At 38.2% G+C, this 19,041-nt stretch overlaps 2 protein-coding genes across 4 annotated transcripts in view; both read left to right on the top strand.

Annotated features, from left to right (window-relative positions):
- The window catches only part of IBR3 (acyl-CoA dehydrogenase-like protein), a 53,075-nt gene extending 45,267 nt beyond the window's left edge, over positions 1–7,808 (top strand). For all 3 annotated transcript variants that reach the window (XM_090000445.1, XM_090000447.1, XM_090000448.1), the window contains 6 exons: positions 5,245–5,387; positions 6,126–6,210; positions 6,604–6,813; positions 6,876–7,028; positions 7,253–7,357; positions 7,431–7,808. In XM_090000445.1, coding sequence (XP_089856571.1) covers positions 5,245–5,387; positions 6,126–6,210; positions 6,604–6,813; positions 6,876–7,028; positions 7,253–7,357; positions 7,431–7,622 — 888 coding nt within the window. In that variant the 3' untranslated portion in view covers positions 7,623–7,808. The remainder of the gene's footprint in view (positions 1–5,244; positions 5,388–6,125; positions 6,211–6,603; positions 6,814–6,875; positions 7,029–7,252; positions 7,358–7,430) is intronic.
- A 4,574-nt stretch (positions 7,809–12,382) lies between these two features.
- Positions 12,383–14,240, top strand: MORF3 (plastid developmental protein DAG). Its single transcript, XM_090000437.1, has 4 exons — positions 12,383–12,789; positions 12,871–12,968; positions 13,521–13,586; positions 13,665–14,240. Exons 1-4 carry the CDS (start codon positions 12,413–12,415, stop codon positions 13,976–13,978), a joined length of 855 nt encoding a protein of 284 aa, XP_089856563.1. The 5' UTR covers positions 12,383–12,412; the 3' UTR covers positions 13,979–14,240.
- Positions 14,241–19,041: the final 4,801 nt, after the last annotated feature.

Here is a 19,041-nt window from a genome sequence, read left to right as displayed (position 1 = left end):
GTGAGGGGTTAGTTTTATCAGAGAGAAAGTATGTACTTGACCTACTGCAGGAAACATGGATGTTAGGTGTCAAACCAGCCAATATACCAATGGATCCTAAACTTCATATGTATGATGAACAAGCAGAACCAATTGACAGTAGTAGTTTTAGATCCCTAGTTGGTAAACTTTTATATGTTACTGTAACAAGGCCAGATATCTCCTTGGTTGTGAGCAAAATAACCAATTCATGGACAGACCAACCCGAGTGCACTGGAGCTATGATGATTCTTAGGTATTTGAAATCCTCTCCTGGAAAGGGATTGCTATATAAACAAAGCTTGCAGGGGCCATTGATGATAGAAAGTCCATCACAGGGTTCTGTGTGTTCGTAGGAGGGAACTTAATTACTTGGAGAAGTAAAAAACAAACTGTGGTAGCTCGTTCGAGTGCTGAATCAGAATATAGAGCTATGGCTCAAACAGTTGCTGAAATGATGTGGGTTAGGTCCATTCTAAAAGATCTACAAGTGATGATTTCATCACCAATGTTGATGATGTGTGATAATAAAGCAGCTACCCATGTAGCCAACAATCCAGTTTTTCATGAGAGAACAAAATACATTGAGGTTGATTGCCACTATATACATGACTTAGTGCAATTGGGGCATATTTCTACTAGTCATGTGACTTCTGAGGACCAAGTTGCAGATGTCTTCACCAAGCCTATTGCAAGTGCAGGTTTTTCAAGATGTTGCAGCAAGCTGAGCATGATAGATATATATGCTGCAGCTTGAGGGGGACTGTTAAAAGCAATATTCACATACTTGAGGTGGTCATACGTAATTTAGAACAATTATGTATGCCTACGTGTAATATTACTTACGAGATCAATTCAAGAAAATGTGTCATGGTGTATGTTGTTTGTTGATGATATTGTTTTGATTGATGAGTCTAGAGCTGGGGTTAATGCTAAGTTAGAATTATGGAGACAGACATTGGAAGCAAGAGGTTTTAAGTTGAGTAAGAGTAAGACATAATATATGGAATGTCAGTTTAGTAAGCAACGAAGTAGTGATGGGAGTGTAGTGAAGCTTGGTGAGCAAGAAATACCGGTGGATGATTGTTTCAAATATTTGGGATCTATCATTCAAAAGTATGGAGAAATCGACGGAGATGTAAATCATAGGATAAAGGTTGGGTGGATGAAATGGAAAAGTGCAACTGGAGTGTTGTGCGATCGCAGAATGTCATTGTGGTTGAAGGAAAAGTTTTATAGGACGACTATTAGGCCCGCTTTACTATATGGTATGGAATGTTGGGCTGCCAAGAGACATCATATTCAAAAAATGAGTATAGCTGAGATGCGTATGCTTAGATGGATGTATGGAAATACAATAAAAGATAAGATTCGGAACGAGGAGATACGTAAGAAGGTAGGCGTTGCATCTATTGAAAATAAGATGAGAGAGAATCGTTTACGGTGGTTTGGACATATTCGGCGAAGGTCTAATGATGCTCCAGTTAGAAGGATGGAGAAATGAGAAAATATATTAGTTAAAAGAGGTCGGGGTAGGCCTAGGAAGACTTGGATGGAGATGATAAGAAAGGATATGAATGCTTTGAACCTCACCGAGGACATGGCATTGGATAGAAATGATTGGAGGAGAAGGATTCATGTGGAAGACCCAGAATGATTTTCTTTTTTGGTTCATATCGCCGACCCCAATTGTTTTGGGATGAAGGCGTAGTAGTAGTTGTTGTTGTTGTTGTACATGTAATATTACTAATCACCTATTTAAATAGGTGATTAGGGTTAATGAAACACGACCTCTCTCTCTCTCTCTCCCTCTCTCTTTTCTTTTCTTCTTCTGTTCACGTTAGGTTCACCAATCTGGTAACGTCAACAAGGATCATAACACCTATAACCTTTTTGGTTATCTGCATATCTAAAAAAGGTACAAGAAATAACCTTAGGTAAAAACTTATCATTTTTGTTGGTTAAAACAAAACATTTGCAAAAAAAATTTTTTCAATCTAGAATAATTAGGAGTGAGTTAAAAAAATTTCAACAGGAAAGATATTTTGTGATGATGAAGATGTCATTTTATATATAAGATGCATAACAGTTAATGTGGCTTCTCCTAAAAAAAACCTTTGGTACATGACTGACAATAAGTAAAGTTTTTGTAGTTTCTACAATGTGCTTATGTTTTCTTTCAGATAAGCCATTTTGTTGTGGTGTGTATAGGCAAGATATTTGATGTGTAATGCCATGTAAGTTGAGATATTCTTTAAATTCTTTTGATAAAAATTTTCTCCCTAAATTGGTATGAAAAGTAGAAATGTTATTGTGAAACTTATTTTTGTCTAAGTTATGGAAGTTTTGAAAATGCAAGAAAACTACAAATTTATTTTTTAAGGAAGTAGATCCAAGTATATCTATAGAAGCCATCCAAAAAATCACATAATATGCATATCCACCTTTTGACATAATTGTTGTTGGGCCCCAAACATCCGAATGAACCAACTCAAGTGGTCTAGTAGAAATAAAAGTTCTTTTTATAACAAGGTAATTATTTCATCTTGCGAAGAGTAAACTTATCAATGCTAATTTTTTTTTTCAAGTTTGAAAAATATGAAACTTTGGATACATTTGGATGTTCTAATCTTCTATGCCATAAGTCAAAATCTAATTTTTGAACATTACAACAAAATGTATTCTTGGGCATCTTTAAAAAGTCCATGTAGTAGGGGCCTCCTTCTCTATGGCCTTACCCAATAAGTTTTCCTAACTGGCGATCCTGCACCCAACAACCATTCGATGAGAAGGGGATATTACAACCATGGTCCGATATTTGTGAAACAAGGTGATTCAACCATAGATACTTTCTTTTCCTCCCTTCTTCTTAGCTTAGGACACAAAAGTTTAATATGTCCCAGTTCATGACAATAATGACAAATATTTTTTTTTTGTCATACTCGTTGCCTTGTCTCCAATGAAGTGGTTTGTATCTACGAGTGTAGGTATCTGGCCTAGATACGGCCAAAACAGATTCTTCATCGTTCTTGAGTGAATGTTTCTTCAACCTATTCTCCTCCATACTTATCTCTTCTATAGTATCAACAATAGATTGGACTTTTTTTCTATGTAAAAGAGCCGATTTAGTGGATTCGAATTCGGGTTTTAGTCCATTTACGAATTGCTAAAAATGCTCCATATCAATTTGTTTTTATTAGAGCTAAATGTCTTAAAGGCAATGCCACTTTGGTTAAAGAAGAGTCAACTCTTCCCAAAGTTGCTCATTGAAGTATTCCTTAATGCTTTTGTTACCTTGGGTCATAGTTTGAACCTTGTCTTGTAAATTGCATGCATGTGCAATATCCTTAAGAGAATACATATTTTTGAGGTATTCTCAAGCATTATTAGCATGCTCAAATTTTACAAGACTAGAGCATTTTTAATATCAACACTATTAATGAGCCAAGACGTTATCTTGGTATGTTTCATTCTCCACTCTTTGCACTTTTTCTCATATTCGGATATGACCTTAGTTTTTTCCTCATCCAAAAAAGGAACTTCTTTCTCTTTCTCTTTCTCTACCTTTGTAAGGATTAGTTTAGGTTCTGGGTTGGATCCATGCACTAATCTCCACAATCCTTTTTCCAAAATATGGTGCTTCATAATTAAAGACCACATTACATAGTTGATATCATTAAGTTTAATGGGCATGATGGTGACACTTTCTTTGTCATTCATTCTTACCTATGTCACAGGGATTCGGCCAACAGGGTGCCCCACCGGCATCGACGCGATTTGGGTGTGGTCAAGCCAACACACTCAGGGTCATAAATGTCCAAATCTAGACTCGAAAAAAAAAACGATGAAAGGGGGCTAGGCGGGAGATTAGGGCAAAAAAATTTACCCCCCCCCCCCCCGACACCTCCCCTTCTCCTCTGAGTCCTCTCCTACTCCTCCGGCGACTGCACATTCCAGGTATCTCTCATTCAATCTCTCTCTCTAGGTTTTGTGCAAGTCGACAACCTAGCCCTGTAGGCTGGGTTCTACGCCGACAAACCCAGCCCAACAGGCTGGGTTTTGCTTGCTATCGAACCCAGCCCAGCAGGCTGGGTTCTACACTGACAAACCCAGCCCACCATGCTGGGTTCTGCTCGTTGTCGAACTTAGCTCTGTAGGGCTGGGTTCTACGCTGACAAACCCAGCCCAGTTGAGTTCTGCTCGCTGTCGAGACCCAACCCATGATGAATTGATGATATGATAATTGTTTTTTATTTCATTAGTGTTACTGTTAAAAATTTTATATATATATATATATATATATATATATATATATATATATATATATATATATATATATATATACCCTCCCTCACCCCACACCCGCACCTATGTGACATAGATTCTTATAAAGAGAGAGAGAGAGAGAGAGAGAGAGAGAGAGAGAGAGAGAGCACTAGTACCACACCACAAACTTTGGGTAGGATCCATGATCACACAAACCAAAGAATCAAACAAATCTTCTAGAGAGCATACACAATCACACGAACACTTGAAACGTTAATCACCAATTTACAAGCACATCCAAGCGGTGATACCATGTAAGGAAATGGGTCTTCAAATGCAAACAAAAATGTCCACCAATAGGTACCAAATGGACAAGCATAAAAGTGGGCCACAAAGAGCACACTCACAAAACCCACAATGGAAACATACAAAGAAGACTCTCAATATAAAAAATATTATTTTATTGATGTTCAAGTATGCTAGAAGCATTAAGAACAATCAGGGATTTCACCCTTATTTATACAACAAATGAGAGACCCAAATGGCCGTTGGAGCTAGTCCAACAGCTAGACTACATGTATACATACCTAAGTAAAGTATGTACATGTATACATATATACATATATATATATATATATAATAAACTTTTTGTAATTATTTTTTCCTTTTCTTTTTGTTTTTTAGCTTGGTCAACTCAAGTTGACTAGCCGTTGGAGCTAGTCCGACGGCTAGAAATCTGCACTTAGCCTGGATTGTACATTTTCTGTTCATTATTATTTATGACAATTTGTTTTGACAGTCATTGACTTTTGGCTTTTATCATTTTGCTCAATCTTCATTAGCATGGACATGTGATTAAAGAGCGTGTTCAGTGTTATCCTGCATCCTCTACAAATGACGTCTTAGAATAGTTCATGTTCCATTTACAATTTTTTTTTATGGAGGTGGTACCTGTTACAGGTGCTGCTACGATATGGAAATTTGGAACAACAAAGGGAGTGGCTTGTTCCTTTGCTAAATGGAAAGATTCGCTCTGCATTTGCTATGACAGAACCAGATGTTGCATCTTCTGATGCAACCAACATCGAGTGTTCAATTACAAGGTATGCATGAACTTTCACAGTTTGCACATTCTCCATAATAATTGCAAACTTGGTGGTCCCCATGTAGTTGGGATAAGGCTTGATGATGATGATGAATTGCAAAGTTGATGGTCAAATTCAGGGTTAAAGTTATGATTAGTATTCATGTGAAAAAATTCAAATCAGGATTAATGCTAATGATATTTCTATTAATGATAATTATGATTTAAATCTATCATAATCTGTATATGTTAGTTTCAGGTTAGGGCCGGTTCAAGTACTTATTGTATAAAACTGTTTGAGTCGGGTGTGAAACGGGTTTGTCTTGAAAATTGTTTGGGTACATATTGGGTCGGTTCAGGTATAGTTTACAAGAACCATGAGTTGGGTATAAAAGCGGGTTGGGCCCAATTGGGTTTTATATTTTTCATATCGAATAACTGACTGGTTTTTAAAGTGGTCTAGATTTCAGATCAGACTCAAACGGGTATGTCTTGGATCGGGTCCAATCAGTTTGATTTGGGTATACCTGACCCAGTTACACCCTTATACACACACAGCACCACATCTTCATATTTGAATATCTGAGAACGACAATTATGACAGTATGCCAAGTTCATGCCTTTTGGAATTAGTTGTTTCAAATGACAAACTTTAAAACAGGAAGAAGGGTAATGAAAAAGATGCTTTCATTGACCCAGCCATATGTATCTGAGATCAAACAAAATGCAAGGCTTATGGAGTTGAAATTTGGTGCAGGCAAGGGGATTATTATGTTATCAATGGCAGGAAATGGTGGACAAGTGGAGCAATGGATCCTAGATGTAGCGTTTTGATTGTCATGGTGAGAATTGTTTTGTTGGTGGCCTTTTCTTAAATTGTTAGGATCTTGGTAGTCAAGGTGTTGTGGTCACTGCTTCTGGGTGAGCACTTAGGCAACCCCACTTAGATGATCTCTTATGGTTTTGTGGTGGTATGTGTATTACTAAAAAGAAAAAGGAGGGGATCAATCCTGCGCCTCTCTCTCTCTCTCTCAAAATATACAATCCCCATTCCCTGTTCTTTTCTGCAAAACGACCTTTGCCCAACCTGGGTTCCTAAGCAATGGCCAGATGTCAAATAGGTGCCTGCCACCTGCCACATTCGGCTAATGCATTTAAAATGCAGTTCATTTTGGAAAGAACGGTTGTATCTTTTATTCGTATGTTTGTTATTAACTTGAATAATCATCTTGCAGGGGAAAACAGACAAAACTGCTGCAAAACATAAGCAGCAGTCTATGATTTTGGTCAATGTGAAAACCTCTGGTGTTCACATAAAGCGACCATTAACAGTTTTTGGTTTTGATGATGCACCTCATGGACATTCAGAAGTTTCCTTTGAAAATGTGTGCGTACCAGTTTCAAATATACTACTTGGAGAAGGTCGTGGTTTTGAGATTGCCCAGGTAAAATGTTCAAATCATTTCAAGTTGTAGACTGGCCTCCTTTATTGCTCCTGTCCTTGCAGGGTAGGCTTGGCCCTGGACGATTACACCATTGTATGAGATTGGTTGGTGCTGCAGAACGTGGGATGCAGATAATGGTGGAAAGAGCCCTTAGAAGAAAAGTTTTTGGGAAGATGATTGCTGAGCAAGGTTCATTTTTATCTGATCTTGCAAAGGTGTGTTTAATATTACACATTGATGTTAGTCAGTACCTTAAGTGAAAATGTCGATATTAAGGCGTAATGGCTTCAACTGAGACTAGTGATTATATCATTATGTGGTAACTCGAGATACACAGAGTCTACAATTGCAGACTTGGACTTTCAATGTGAAGGGTTATTGGGGAGTCCATGCATGCAAGTTTATGTGATTGGATCCAACCTGCTTGTAAATTTGACAGTGCCGAATTGAGCTGGAGAGGACAAGACTTTTGGTGCTTGAAGCAGCTAACCAACTTGACGTTCATGGGAACAAGAAAGCCAGAGGGATCCTAGCAATGGCCAAGGTAAAAATAATGCTTCACTTTTGACACTCCCAAATTTAACATGGCGTTGAAAACTGATTCTTGTGTTTGGCAGGCTGCTGCTCCGACGATGGCATTGCAAATTCTTGACATGGCAATTCAAGTTCATGGGGCTGCAGGTGTATCATCTGATACTGTCCTAGCACATCTGTGGGCTACTGCTCGGACTTTGAGGATTGCTGATGGCCCAGATGAGGTACATCTCGGAACAATAGCCAAGTTGGAAGTGCAGAGAGCAAAGCTGTAGAATTTGGTGCTCTTATTGGTCATAGAAGTGTATGGTCGCCTTGACAGACACGATTGTCAAAACTCGGTTTATTTATTAGGAGATGCTTTTGGTTGGCATGCAATATGAAATAAATATGCAAATAAAAAGAATTAAAAATGACAATGTAATTATTTTAGGCAATCTTGCCGTTTCCTATGGATTTTAGCCGTTTTCTATGCAAATAAAAAGAATTAAAAAAAATAACTTATTGAGAGATATAGGGAGAGGAACAAAGAATTGCGTATGGTTTTTATTGATTTGGAGAAGGCATACGATAGAGTACCTAGGGATGTTCTCTGGTGGTCAATGATGAAGAAATGTGTTTCTCTCAAGTACATTAGTATAATTAAAGATATGTACGACGAAGTAGTAACCAGCACTTGTGGAGGGGTGACAACCAATTTTTCTATAACGGTTGGGTTACATCAATGATCTACATTAAGCCCTTTCCTATTTGCTATAGTGATGCTTACGAGATCAATTCAAGAAAATGTGTTGTGGTGTATGTTGTTTGTTGATGATATTGTTTTGATTGATGAGACTAGAGATGGGGTTAATGCTAAGTTAGAATTATGAAGACAAACATTGGAAGCCAAAGGTTTTAAGTTGAGTAAGAGTAAAACAGAATATACGGAATGTCGATTTAGTAAGCAACTAAGTAGTGATGAGAGTGTAGTGAAACTTGGTGAGCAAAAAATAGCGGTGGATGATTGTTTCAAATATTTGGGATCTATCATTCAAAAGAATGAAGAAATTGATGGAGATGTAAATCATAGGATAAAGGTTGGGTGGATGAAATGAAAAAGTGCAACTGGAGTGTTGTGCGATCGTAGAATGCCATTGCGGTTGAAGAAAAAGTTTTATAGGATGACAATTAAGCCCGCTTTACTATATGGTACGGAATGTTGGGCAGTCAAGAGACATCATATTCAAAAAATGAGTGTAGCTGAGATGCGTATGCTTAGATGGATGTGTGAAAATACAATAAAAGATATGATTTAAAACGGGATGATACGTAAGAAGGTAGGCGTTGCATCCATTGAAAATAAGATGAGAGAGAATCGTTTGCGGTGGTTTGGACATATTCGGCGAAGGCCTAATGATGCTCCAGTTAGAAGGATGGAGAAATGGGATAATATATTAATTAAAAGAGGTCGGGGTAGGCCTAAGAAGACTTGATGAAGATGATAAGAAAGGATATGAATGCTTTGAACCTCACTGAGGACATGGCATTGGATAGAAATGATTGGAGGAGAAGGATTCATGTGGAAGACCCGAAATGATTTTCTTTTTTGGTTCATATCGCCGACCCCATTTTTTTGGGATGAAGGCGTAGTTGTTGTAATCTTGCCGTTTCCTTGTCACACTATTTTTTTTTTTTGGTTTATCATCCGAAGAACTGCATCTGGGCTCTAAGACCTGGTTGTGCTGGCTCAGTCTGCCATACCTACGGTAGTCGGTCCTGAGGCGTAAAACTCTGAGACGAGGACTCTTACCCCCGGAGCCTATACTGGACGTCATCTTGCCCAAGGAAGCGACACTCACAGGAATTGAACCTCAACACTAATTTCTTCATTGCATAATGTTTTCTAGGAAAAAATGATTTATTATTAGACGTATGCACAAAGCCTATGATAGGCCAATGCCGCCAATCACATTAATAGGGGTGCAAACGGGTTAGATGCAAATTCCAGATCTTAATAATGTGCAGCAAGTCTAAATTCAAATCTCTATTAGAATTAGATGTAATAGAATTTAATCTAGACGTGAATTTTAAATTATAATATTGGATCAAATAAAAGAAAAGTTGAAAACAATGATTTTTCATGTAAAAGGTATAAATGCTTTGGTTTTGATTTAGATTTGGCTGTACAAATTTGAATTGAAATCCAAAACCCAAAAGTCTCATCATCTAAGTCCGATTTGGATCCAAGGATCCAGGTCAGATCCTTCTTATTGGGATCCAGGACCCGTATTTAATGGCACTAATCAAACTATGATCTACGTCCGTTGGCATGACGTGGACGAATCCATACCAAGGTAAGAAACAACCAAACCAGCTCCATATATATATATATATATATATATATGCGCGACATAGACCAGGCAAGCTGGGGTTAGTCGGACCCTAACAGTTATACAATGATACCCTTGGGATTTGAACTTGCAACGTCCCAACAAAAGGTGACTTGTACTAGCTGCTCTTACCAGACTAGTGGAGCCCCCCGTTGGTGATGAACACATAATTTTAAGACACTATTACGCCCGATCAAACTGTCACTAATGATGGTTTTGAATCGGACAGGCTATGACACGTTGACACGACTTGGGCACGTATGGCCATTATTTTGATATTTGTATTAGGCTTTCATGTTTCAAATGAATAATTCTTATTAAAATATAATAAAATTCATTTGAAAATGAAAGGGTGCTGATCCAATGGTCCAGTGGCGGAGTTAGGATTTTAAATTAGGCTAGGCACAAATGCATTGTAAAAAATTAAAAATTTCTATGGCAATAAACTATACTAACAAGTGCAAAGAAATAAGATTGAAACCATATAAAGTATAGTTTACTTTTTACTTTGTTTTTGTATGTAAAAGGCTAATGCATGATCTTTTCATAGGTTTTGGGTTAGCTTGTCATCTTGGTGTTCTGTCAGCTCTTCCTACAATTGGCATTGAAAAAAATGTGAGTTCTAACTTATGTAATGTTTGCATTTTTAGATAGTGTGTTTCCTTACCTTGTTCACTTGGTCGACTTCTTTTCTAAAATGTGTCATGTGCAGACCAAGAAGCACAATTATCAGGATGCTGTAAACTTTATAGTGCCTATTAATTGTTGCTCAAACTCAATGAATCATATGTATAGGAATTTTTTCTTTTTCAAGTTTTTTTTAATGCAAATCCATCTAAATGTTAACGAGAAATGTGGACATGCGAAAGTGACAACGCATCATGTTGTCTTAGTGTGAAAATGTAAAATGTAAAGTGTAATATATATATATATATATATATTATATTACTATTATATATATTTTTTCTTTTCTTATTTTTTGCTTTTTTATATATCTAGTTCCATTTTAACTAGATATATAATCTAGTCAAGTTCTTTGTTGACTGGGTTCTAGCCGTTGGACTAGCTACAATAATAGCCTAGAGTCCAACGACTCTTTTTGGGAGAGCTCTCCTTAAAGTAAAAATTGCTATGGCAATAAACTATACTTTTGTTATAATAAGATTTAAATAAGTGAGAATCTGCATACCTTCTAAAAGTAGGCCATGCTTGTTTGCACCGTCAACTAGCCGACTAGAGGGGCGCAGGAGTGAAACTGCGCTGGATAGAGAGATTAGGGTTGAGAAAAAAGATGGTTAAAGAGAGAGTCCGACCCATTACCTTTTTGGTGTTTCGTGCAGGTGCCTTTCAAAAAATTTTATCAACTAAAAGAAATTTAATATCAGAATCCTAAATAGGGATGGCAGTGGGGTGGGGCGGGGGACAAGGTCTCCACCCCCGCCCCGCCTCAAGATTAGAACCTCCATCTCGGCACAGGGATGGATTTTAACCTCCACCCCCTCCTCCTTCATCCCCGTTTCATGTCCTCCATCCCCGGTTCAAACGGGGATGAGGCGAGGCGGGGCTATTGTGGGGAAAAGTGGTAGGGATCGGGGCGGGGCGGAGAAAAGTGTACATTCATCCCCGAACGGGGATGGATTTTAACCTTCGTCCCCGCCTCCATCCCCGTTTCATACCCTTCATCACTGGTCCAAACGGGGCAAGGCGGGGCGGGGGCCGCTTTCCCCCGCTCCACTGCCATCCCTAATCCTAAATCCTAAGGACTTGTTATCCAAAACTTTTATGAGTTGCAACCTCGTGTCACAGCCTCAGCCGTGCAGGTGTCCTTGTGACATAGAAGCAAAAAGAACGAGGCAACAACTTTTGATGTTGATGATGATGACTCTGAAAAGCTAATTGCAGTTTTGGCGTCCGCCTATTGATGTAAATGGTTCGGATTTGGATTAGAACAGTACCACATTTGACTAAGGATGGATGCATAGTGGCAAATATCGCTAGAAATTGTTTGAAAGTTAAAAACGGCAATTTCTTGCAAAATTTTCAAAATATCGCAAGATTTATGAAAAAAACATAAATACCATGATTTAAATGCAATATTTACGTTTTAAACGGCTATTTATCATAAAAAGAATCATGTATTTTTATTTTTAAATAATTTTTATTAATATTTTCTTATAATTTTTTTATACTTTTAAATTTATTCTTTTAATGCCGAGATTTTGACAAAAAAAAAACGCAAGATTTATGAAAAAAATTCAATTTCTCGCGAGTTTTTAAAAAACGAGATTTTGCCCATGGAAACGTTTATCACTATGGATGGATGTTGGTTAAACGGATTGAAATTTGGATGGTGATAAGCTTGTACCAAATCCGCTTTCTTCTTGTAAATGTAAATGAATTGGGATGTTCTTCAAGTTCCAATATACTAATAGCAAAAAAGATCAAACCCATATTTGTATCTGATTATAATTGGATATTGTTTTAGCTTACCAAACGCAACTACAACTAAATGGAATCCACTCGGTCGGATGTGAGATAAAATCCAATTCATTAAAACGGGTTTGGATCGGCCCGTTGACAGCCACTGTGTGTGAGGTTCACACTGCACACCAACGTGAAGTCTTAACCTGACTTAAACTCAATGCCCTAGCCCTTCCAATTCCATCGATTGGTGAGTAGGCAGAGCTCTTCTGATGGCACGGCGCGGCGGCCTCGCCTCCCTCCTCCTCTTGAAGGCCCTCCCTTCCTCTCCCTCTTCTTCCGCTCCTTCCCTCTCTCGATTCCGACCCTTTGTCTCCGCCTTCCATCATTCTCAGGGCCAGAATCCGGCCGTCCATTTCCTCAACCTCTTCTCCAGGCCCAAGACCACGTCCTCCTCCTCTGGTGGGTACTCGCCGTTGAACGATCCCTGCCCGAATTGGAGCAACAGGCCTCCCAAGGAGACCATTCTTCTTGATGGCTGCGACTACGAGCACTGGCTCATCGTCATGGAGTTCCCTGAGAACCCCAAGCCCTCTGAGGATGAGATGATCGCCGCCTACGTCAAAACCCTAGCTTCCGTAGTCGGAAGGTATTGAGTTTCTTGCCTTTCTCCTCTATTAGGTTTCTTTGGATTCAGAAGGAATTGGGTTTGAATCTTTGGGTCGAACAGCGAGGAGGAGGCGAAGAAGAAGATCTACTCGGTTTGCACGTCGACGTATACTGGATTCGGCGCGTTGATCTCTGAAGAGCTCTCGTACAAAGTGAAAGGTTCGTTTTTTCCGTTTCCTGAAAGTTCATCGAGTCACCAGTTTTGATTCTTGGTGTTATTTCCCTCTTTTGGTTGATTTTCTAGGATACCCACATTTTAGAATTTGAATTTCTTAGTAAATTTTGGAGTTATGAAACCTTTCCTGAATATTCAGCGAGTCACCAATTTTGATTCCTGGTGTTATTTCCCTCTTTTGGTTGAATTTCTAAGGTACCCACATTTTAGAGTTTGAATTTCTTAGTAAATTTTGGACTTATGAAAGCTTTCCTAAATATTCAGCGAGTCACCAATATTGATTCCTGATGTTATTTCTCGATTTTGGTTGAATTTCTATGATACCCACATTTTATAATTTGAATATCTTTGTAGATTTTCGGAGTTGGGAACGCGGTAATTGCTCAGTGCTTCTCTTCTTTTTCTTGGTTTTCCTATGGTTTTTGTACCACTTCTATTTTCTGCTATATTTTGATTTTTGTTTGAACTTCTAAATATCCACATTTTGTAATTTGAATTTATTTACGGGGTTTTAAGTTTCGATGATTTTGTTTCAGGATTACCGGGAGTTCTGTGGGTGTTGCCGGATTCTTATCTCGACGTGCCCAACAAAGACTATGGAGGTGCTCTCTCTCTCTCATGCACATGATCTTTATAATTTATTAAATTTTCTGAACAGTCTCCAGCAAAATTTACTACAGGGGACCTCTTTATTGATGGGAAGGTTATCCATAGACCACAATATAGATACAATGAGAGGCAGACTAGAACTAGACCGCGCCCTAGATATGATAGGCGAAGAGAAACCATGCAGGTTGAGAGAAGGGAATCAATGCGAAGGGATGAGCCACCACCACCAATAGAAAACAGGAATCCAATGCCAGTGGATGGAAGACACCCATTTGTGGGGCAACATGGAGAGTATGCACCTCAGAGTCATGGACAGACAAGGACGGAGGGTATGGAGAATTTGGAGCGAGAGTATCGGAACCCTGTACAGGGAGGGAGGTTTTGAGCTTATTCTATTGTGCCTTGAGTTGGTCTTCTAGTACTAGTTCCAGCAGATTCAATTTAGGTGCATTACCACTGGAGCTGGACCCTCCTTGTAAGTTTATTTCTGTAGTGATGAAACTGTATCAACTTTGATAAGCCACATTGCAGAAATGACAGCCAAATGGACTTCCATTAATATATATAAGGTTGTTGGTTTGAGTACAGCTTTTCATCAAAGCATGTTGCCTTGTAGTTTACTTGTCTTTGAGAAGTCTTTTAATTCATGATCTTTTGGCAGTTTTTATCTATACCAACTTCTCATTTTGCGCATCCTGGATATTACCATCAGTATGTACCTTTAGCAACAATTAAGAATTTGTTGTACAAAAAAGAAATAATTGCATAAAAAACAAAGTCTTCTGAATTCATCATCCACGGTTTTGATGTATTACACTCGATCAACCATTGCCAGGTTCAGAATTTTTTGCATTACAAGTAATTTTTGCATCATAAACAAAGCTTTATAAATTAAACTCTCATCATCCATAATTTTTTATTGGTTTGATTGTAGCCACCGTATGCAGGTTGCAGTGGTTCTTCTCCAAATGTTGTCTAAAGTGAAGAATAACTTGACTTTCCGAATCTTCTTTGTCTTATAATCGTCACAGCCATTACAAGGGACACCTTTTTTATCCATCAAGTAATGATTTAGTCAATTACTTTTGTTATACACTCAGTCTATCATGGTGTACTTAATCTCAAATGGCTGCCATGTCAACAATTCAAGATACCTTTCCGGCAGGCTTCTTGTGCAAATATTTGACAGTCGGGAAGGCCTTGCATGTGACAAATAGGTTTTCACGTCTGCCATGCGGCTTTCCCAAAAAGGAAAAAAATGGCTGCATTCATATCTGCCACTGTATACTTTGAACATCTATCTGCCTCTCATATTTCTGCAGCCTACCTTGGTCTTCTTACTCTCAGATTGGCTGAATTTGTGTGTTAATGCTTCTGTTTGAATGCCTTCCTCCCATATTCCTTAAGCCTGCCATGGTCTCATTACTCTAAAACGATTGTATTTGTGGCTGACATACCTAGTGTGTACTTTGAATACCTTTGTTGTGTGTACATGCGCATGTGCATGCAAGTGGATGCATGAACACGTGAATGTGCATGTGTATGAACTATGAATTGATTTTTCATACTTTATCGTAAAAGGTATCACAGTTTTTAGCCTTTCCTGAATTTTTCCATTCTGCTTTTCAATTTCCAAGTTGAACCTGAATAGAAAGGGATCTACTTATTCCATCACTGTGAATACTAAGTTTAGTAGACCAGTTCCTTTTCAAAGGAGCATAGACCATGGGAATCACAAGCTGTTGATTTATCATATATTGATGTTACAGTTCCATATATTCATTACAAATCAAGTTGCATTCATTTTCATATCCCTTATGTTGATCATGGAGTAGGTTTCTCAAAATTTTCATTTGATTCTGTTGAAGTATGCAATGTGGCATTAGGAAGATCCTCATGCCCGGTGTAATTTTTCGTCATTGACATAAGTGACCTTTGGTGTATGAACACATATCGTGCATTGAGAGTTTGGGGAAATTAAAATATCATTGAGATCAGTGATATGTAGGCCTGGTATATATGGTAGTTTTTGGACAAAACTGCTGTGACTTTTTGTTTCTCAGGTTACATGTTATGTTTAACTGTTCATTAGTGCTACTTGTTTGATAGGGGTATATGAGCCATGCAGTTGAATCGCTGGTGGTTAAACCTGCCTTGGTCTCATTATTCTCAAACGATTGTATTTGTGGCTGATATACCTAAAAAAAAAAATTGTGTCGAATAAAGTATATAATTAGACTTTCATGTGCTAGAACTTTAGCTTTGCGAAACAATCAATTTATTGATATTGGCAGACCAAAAAGATTCTTTCAATGCCTCATTTCTGGGTCCAATAAAATTCATAGGTATAGGGAGCCTCAAAAATGCCCATCGGTAGCTAGCCAAAGAGACCAAGAGATTATAACTGTCTCAAGGTGTTTAAAGAGTTATACCTGCTCTCAAGGTTTGTGGTTTATGCTACATTCTATATGTGTCTATTGGGCAATTTTTTTAACCCCTAAAGGGTTATCCAGAAATTCTTGAATAAATTCTGCGGTACAAGTGAGATACACACATCTCAAACAATGTTCTATATCATGCCTTTCTTAGTAGAGTTCTTTATCATACTCTATATTGTTACTTTACATGCATTACTCTCTTAACTTTCATTTTTTAGCGTTAGTGCATTATACAATAATATATGTATGCTCACCAACTACATTTAACATGTAATAAAAAAATACATGTCATGTTTCTAGGAATAACAACCTTTCATAAAGTAAACTCATCATGTCACGACACTTATAATGCTCCTCCTAAGGTATAAGCATGATATTCTTAGAATAAATTATATTACGAGAATTTGAGAACTCTACACTTATTTCTTAAATCCAAAATTTTTGCAACATTTTACATGTATCTATAACATGATTATCTCCACACAGGGTACATTTATAATGTAAATCATTTTATAAGTTAAGAAACATGTAATATGTGTCAACATCTTTTAAGCATCATAATTAACATAAAAAATATAGATTCCTAACCATACTACTTAGTTGTTATACTTAAAACAAGAAAACACTAGCATATTTATAATACATGAAATCATAATGTAAGATGCTTAAATTAACCAACATATATTTTATTTAACTAAGAAAGAATTTGTAAATGTTCACTTACCTAGAACACTTAAATTTTAAACCTTAGTCTTTTAACGAATTCTGATATGAAATAGATAGAAAATTCTAAAATATCTTTTAGGGTCTCATCTTATATAGAATTACAAAAATACCTCTAAGCTTTTATGCAAGACTGTGATTCTTTATTTTCAGAGTTTGTCATCCTGTCCCCAACCAATAGATCCTTCTCAAGAAGAGAAATCTAAGGATCCACGAATCACCCGAATTCAGTGTTGGGGTAAAGTGTTATGCTTGTTCTACTAATTGTGCATAACAAGGGCAAAATAGTATTTTCGCTTTTGACCCTTCTTAGACTTATGGATCTTAACTCAAGCTCATCTAAGTCCAGTCTCACCAAACCTAGCCCACACTCATTCTAGTCCAGGTTTAGCCCTTTCTGGATGTTGGGGTTTTGGATCCAGTTCCAATCCTATTCTGATGTAGACCTTCTTAGTTTTTAAACAGAGATTTAACTGGATCTTAAATCTAATACAATCGATTCAAACCTTGGCCACACTGAGTTTTGTACAAATGTGATACCAATGATGAAGTGAGTTTTGGTTCGAACCAAACCCAAACAGGATCCAATTAGTTTTTGATCTAGCGTATGAAGACAAGGTCCGATATGAGTTTGGATCCAATCTGATCCGATTCATGTTGAAAAACTGAGATATTCCTATATATATATATATATATATCTTTATATTATTATTATTATTTATATTATTATTATTTTTTAAGTTTGACTGACCCAATCCAGACCGAGTCTGTTTGTTTCTAACAGACCCAACTCGGTCTGGGGTACCCAGATCTAGTTGGTCTGATACAAACTTATGCTGACTCAGTATGGGTTGCGCGCGCCCAAACCGAGTTAACTGCCCGACTAGGTTCAGTTTGACCTCTGAACCGAGCCGTTTAGTTGGATTATTCCAACTCAGTTTGGGACACGCCCAGACTGAGTTTGGTCTATTTCTGACTGACCAGACTCAGTCTGGGCAGCGCCCAGTCCGAATCTATCTGGCAGACTCGGTCTGATGCACACCTCAAACCTAGTCGATGGTCTAAGTTTTTTATTTTTCAAACCCAACTCGATACCAGACCAGGTTGGCCTGATAACCGAGTCGGTACAGAGAAATTCATTCTCTATCCTGCGTCTACCAACAACACCCGACTCGGTCAGCCGTGTTCAAACCGAGCTGGTTCAGTTCGGGTTTGAGATAGAGTAAAACTCTCTGTCTCTCCCTCTCTTATTGTGGCATCACCGCCGGCAACTAACATTAGTTGCCGGCGGTGATCCTCCCTTTATAAATTTTTTTGAAAGGCAAACTGGGTTTAGGCATATGCCTACCAGTTGTACAATGATACCATTGTGGTTCGACTTGCAACGTCCTGCAATCACTGCTCCTTCCAAACTGGTTGGGTTGGAGGCAGGCCCTTACCAGTTATATCATTAGCCTACTTAATCGGCGCCGCCGGCAACCACCATGATTGCCCGTGCCCTCTTGCTGTACGAAAAAAAACATGAGAAAAGAGAAAGGTATACCTTTCACTCAAAAGTGTCTCTCTCTTCCTCCTCCTTCCTCTCTTTTCCCTTGCTCAACTTTCTTCTCTCTCTCGGTCCCTCTGTCTTTCTCTCACACAACAAAATGATCAGAGAGAGAGAGACTACTCATGGCTTTTATAAGGCATGGGTGGGAACGTTTTCCTACCCCCACTTACCCTCCTCTTTAAGAGGAGTTACCTCCCTCTCCCCGCTACTAAATCGTGGGAGTGAGGTGGGTTTTCTCTCTTAATTAGAGAAAGAAAGTGGGGCTCCTCCCTTTTCCCACTACCCATTTAATGGGAGAAGAAGTCCCACCTCATTACACCTACCGAACCACCTGGCAATATATAGGAAGACTTAAAGACATGTTTGCTTTGGTCACATGTAAGACGAGCAAATCACAACTGAGAATCCAAAAGATAAGACTGTTGGTCACAACTCGTGAACAAACTTTTTTGTATTTAAGATAAAAGCATTCTAAGTGAGAATTACAATCACAACTTGCACTTTCGTGTGTTTCAAACTTATGAGCAATTTACAAACACAGGAAGATGACAAAATTTAAGATTAACATGGCATTGCAAACTCATCCAAATCATATATTAATTTCCCCCATGAGATGATCTAATTTTAGATTGCCGCTCTTCAAAGAAGTGAGATCCATGTCGGTCCTTGTTTGCCGATTGTCTAGGATGTGACCCAGCCAAAAGTGTCAAAAGTTCTGGTCCAATCAGTAGAAGTCAA

The sequence above is a fragment of the Nuphar pumila genome, chromosome 3 (genome assembly GCF_984573655.1).
Source record: "Nuphar pumila chromosome 3, dmNupPumi1.hap1.1, whole genome shotgun sequence".
NCBI classification, from domain to species: domain Eukaryota; kingdom Viridiplantae; phylum Streptophyta; class Magnoliopsida; order Nymphaeales; family Nymphaeaceae; genus Nuphar; species Nuphar pumila.
This window is presented reverse-complemented; position numbering and strand designations above follow the sequence as displayed.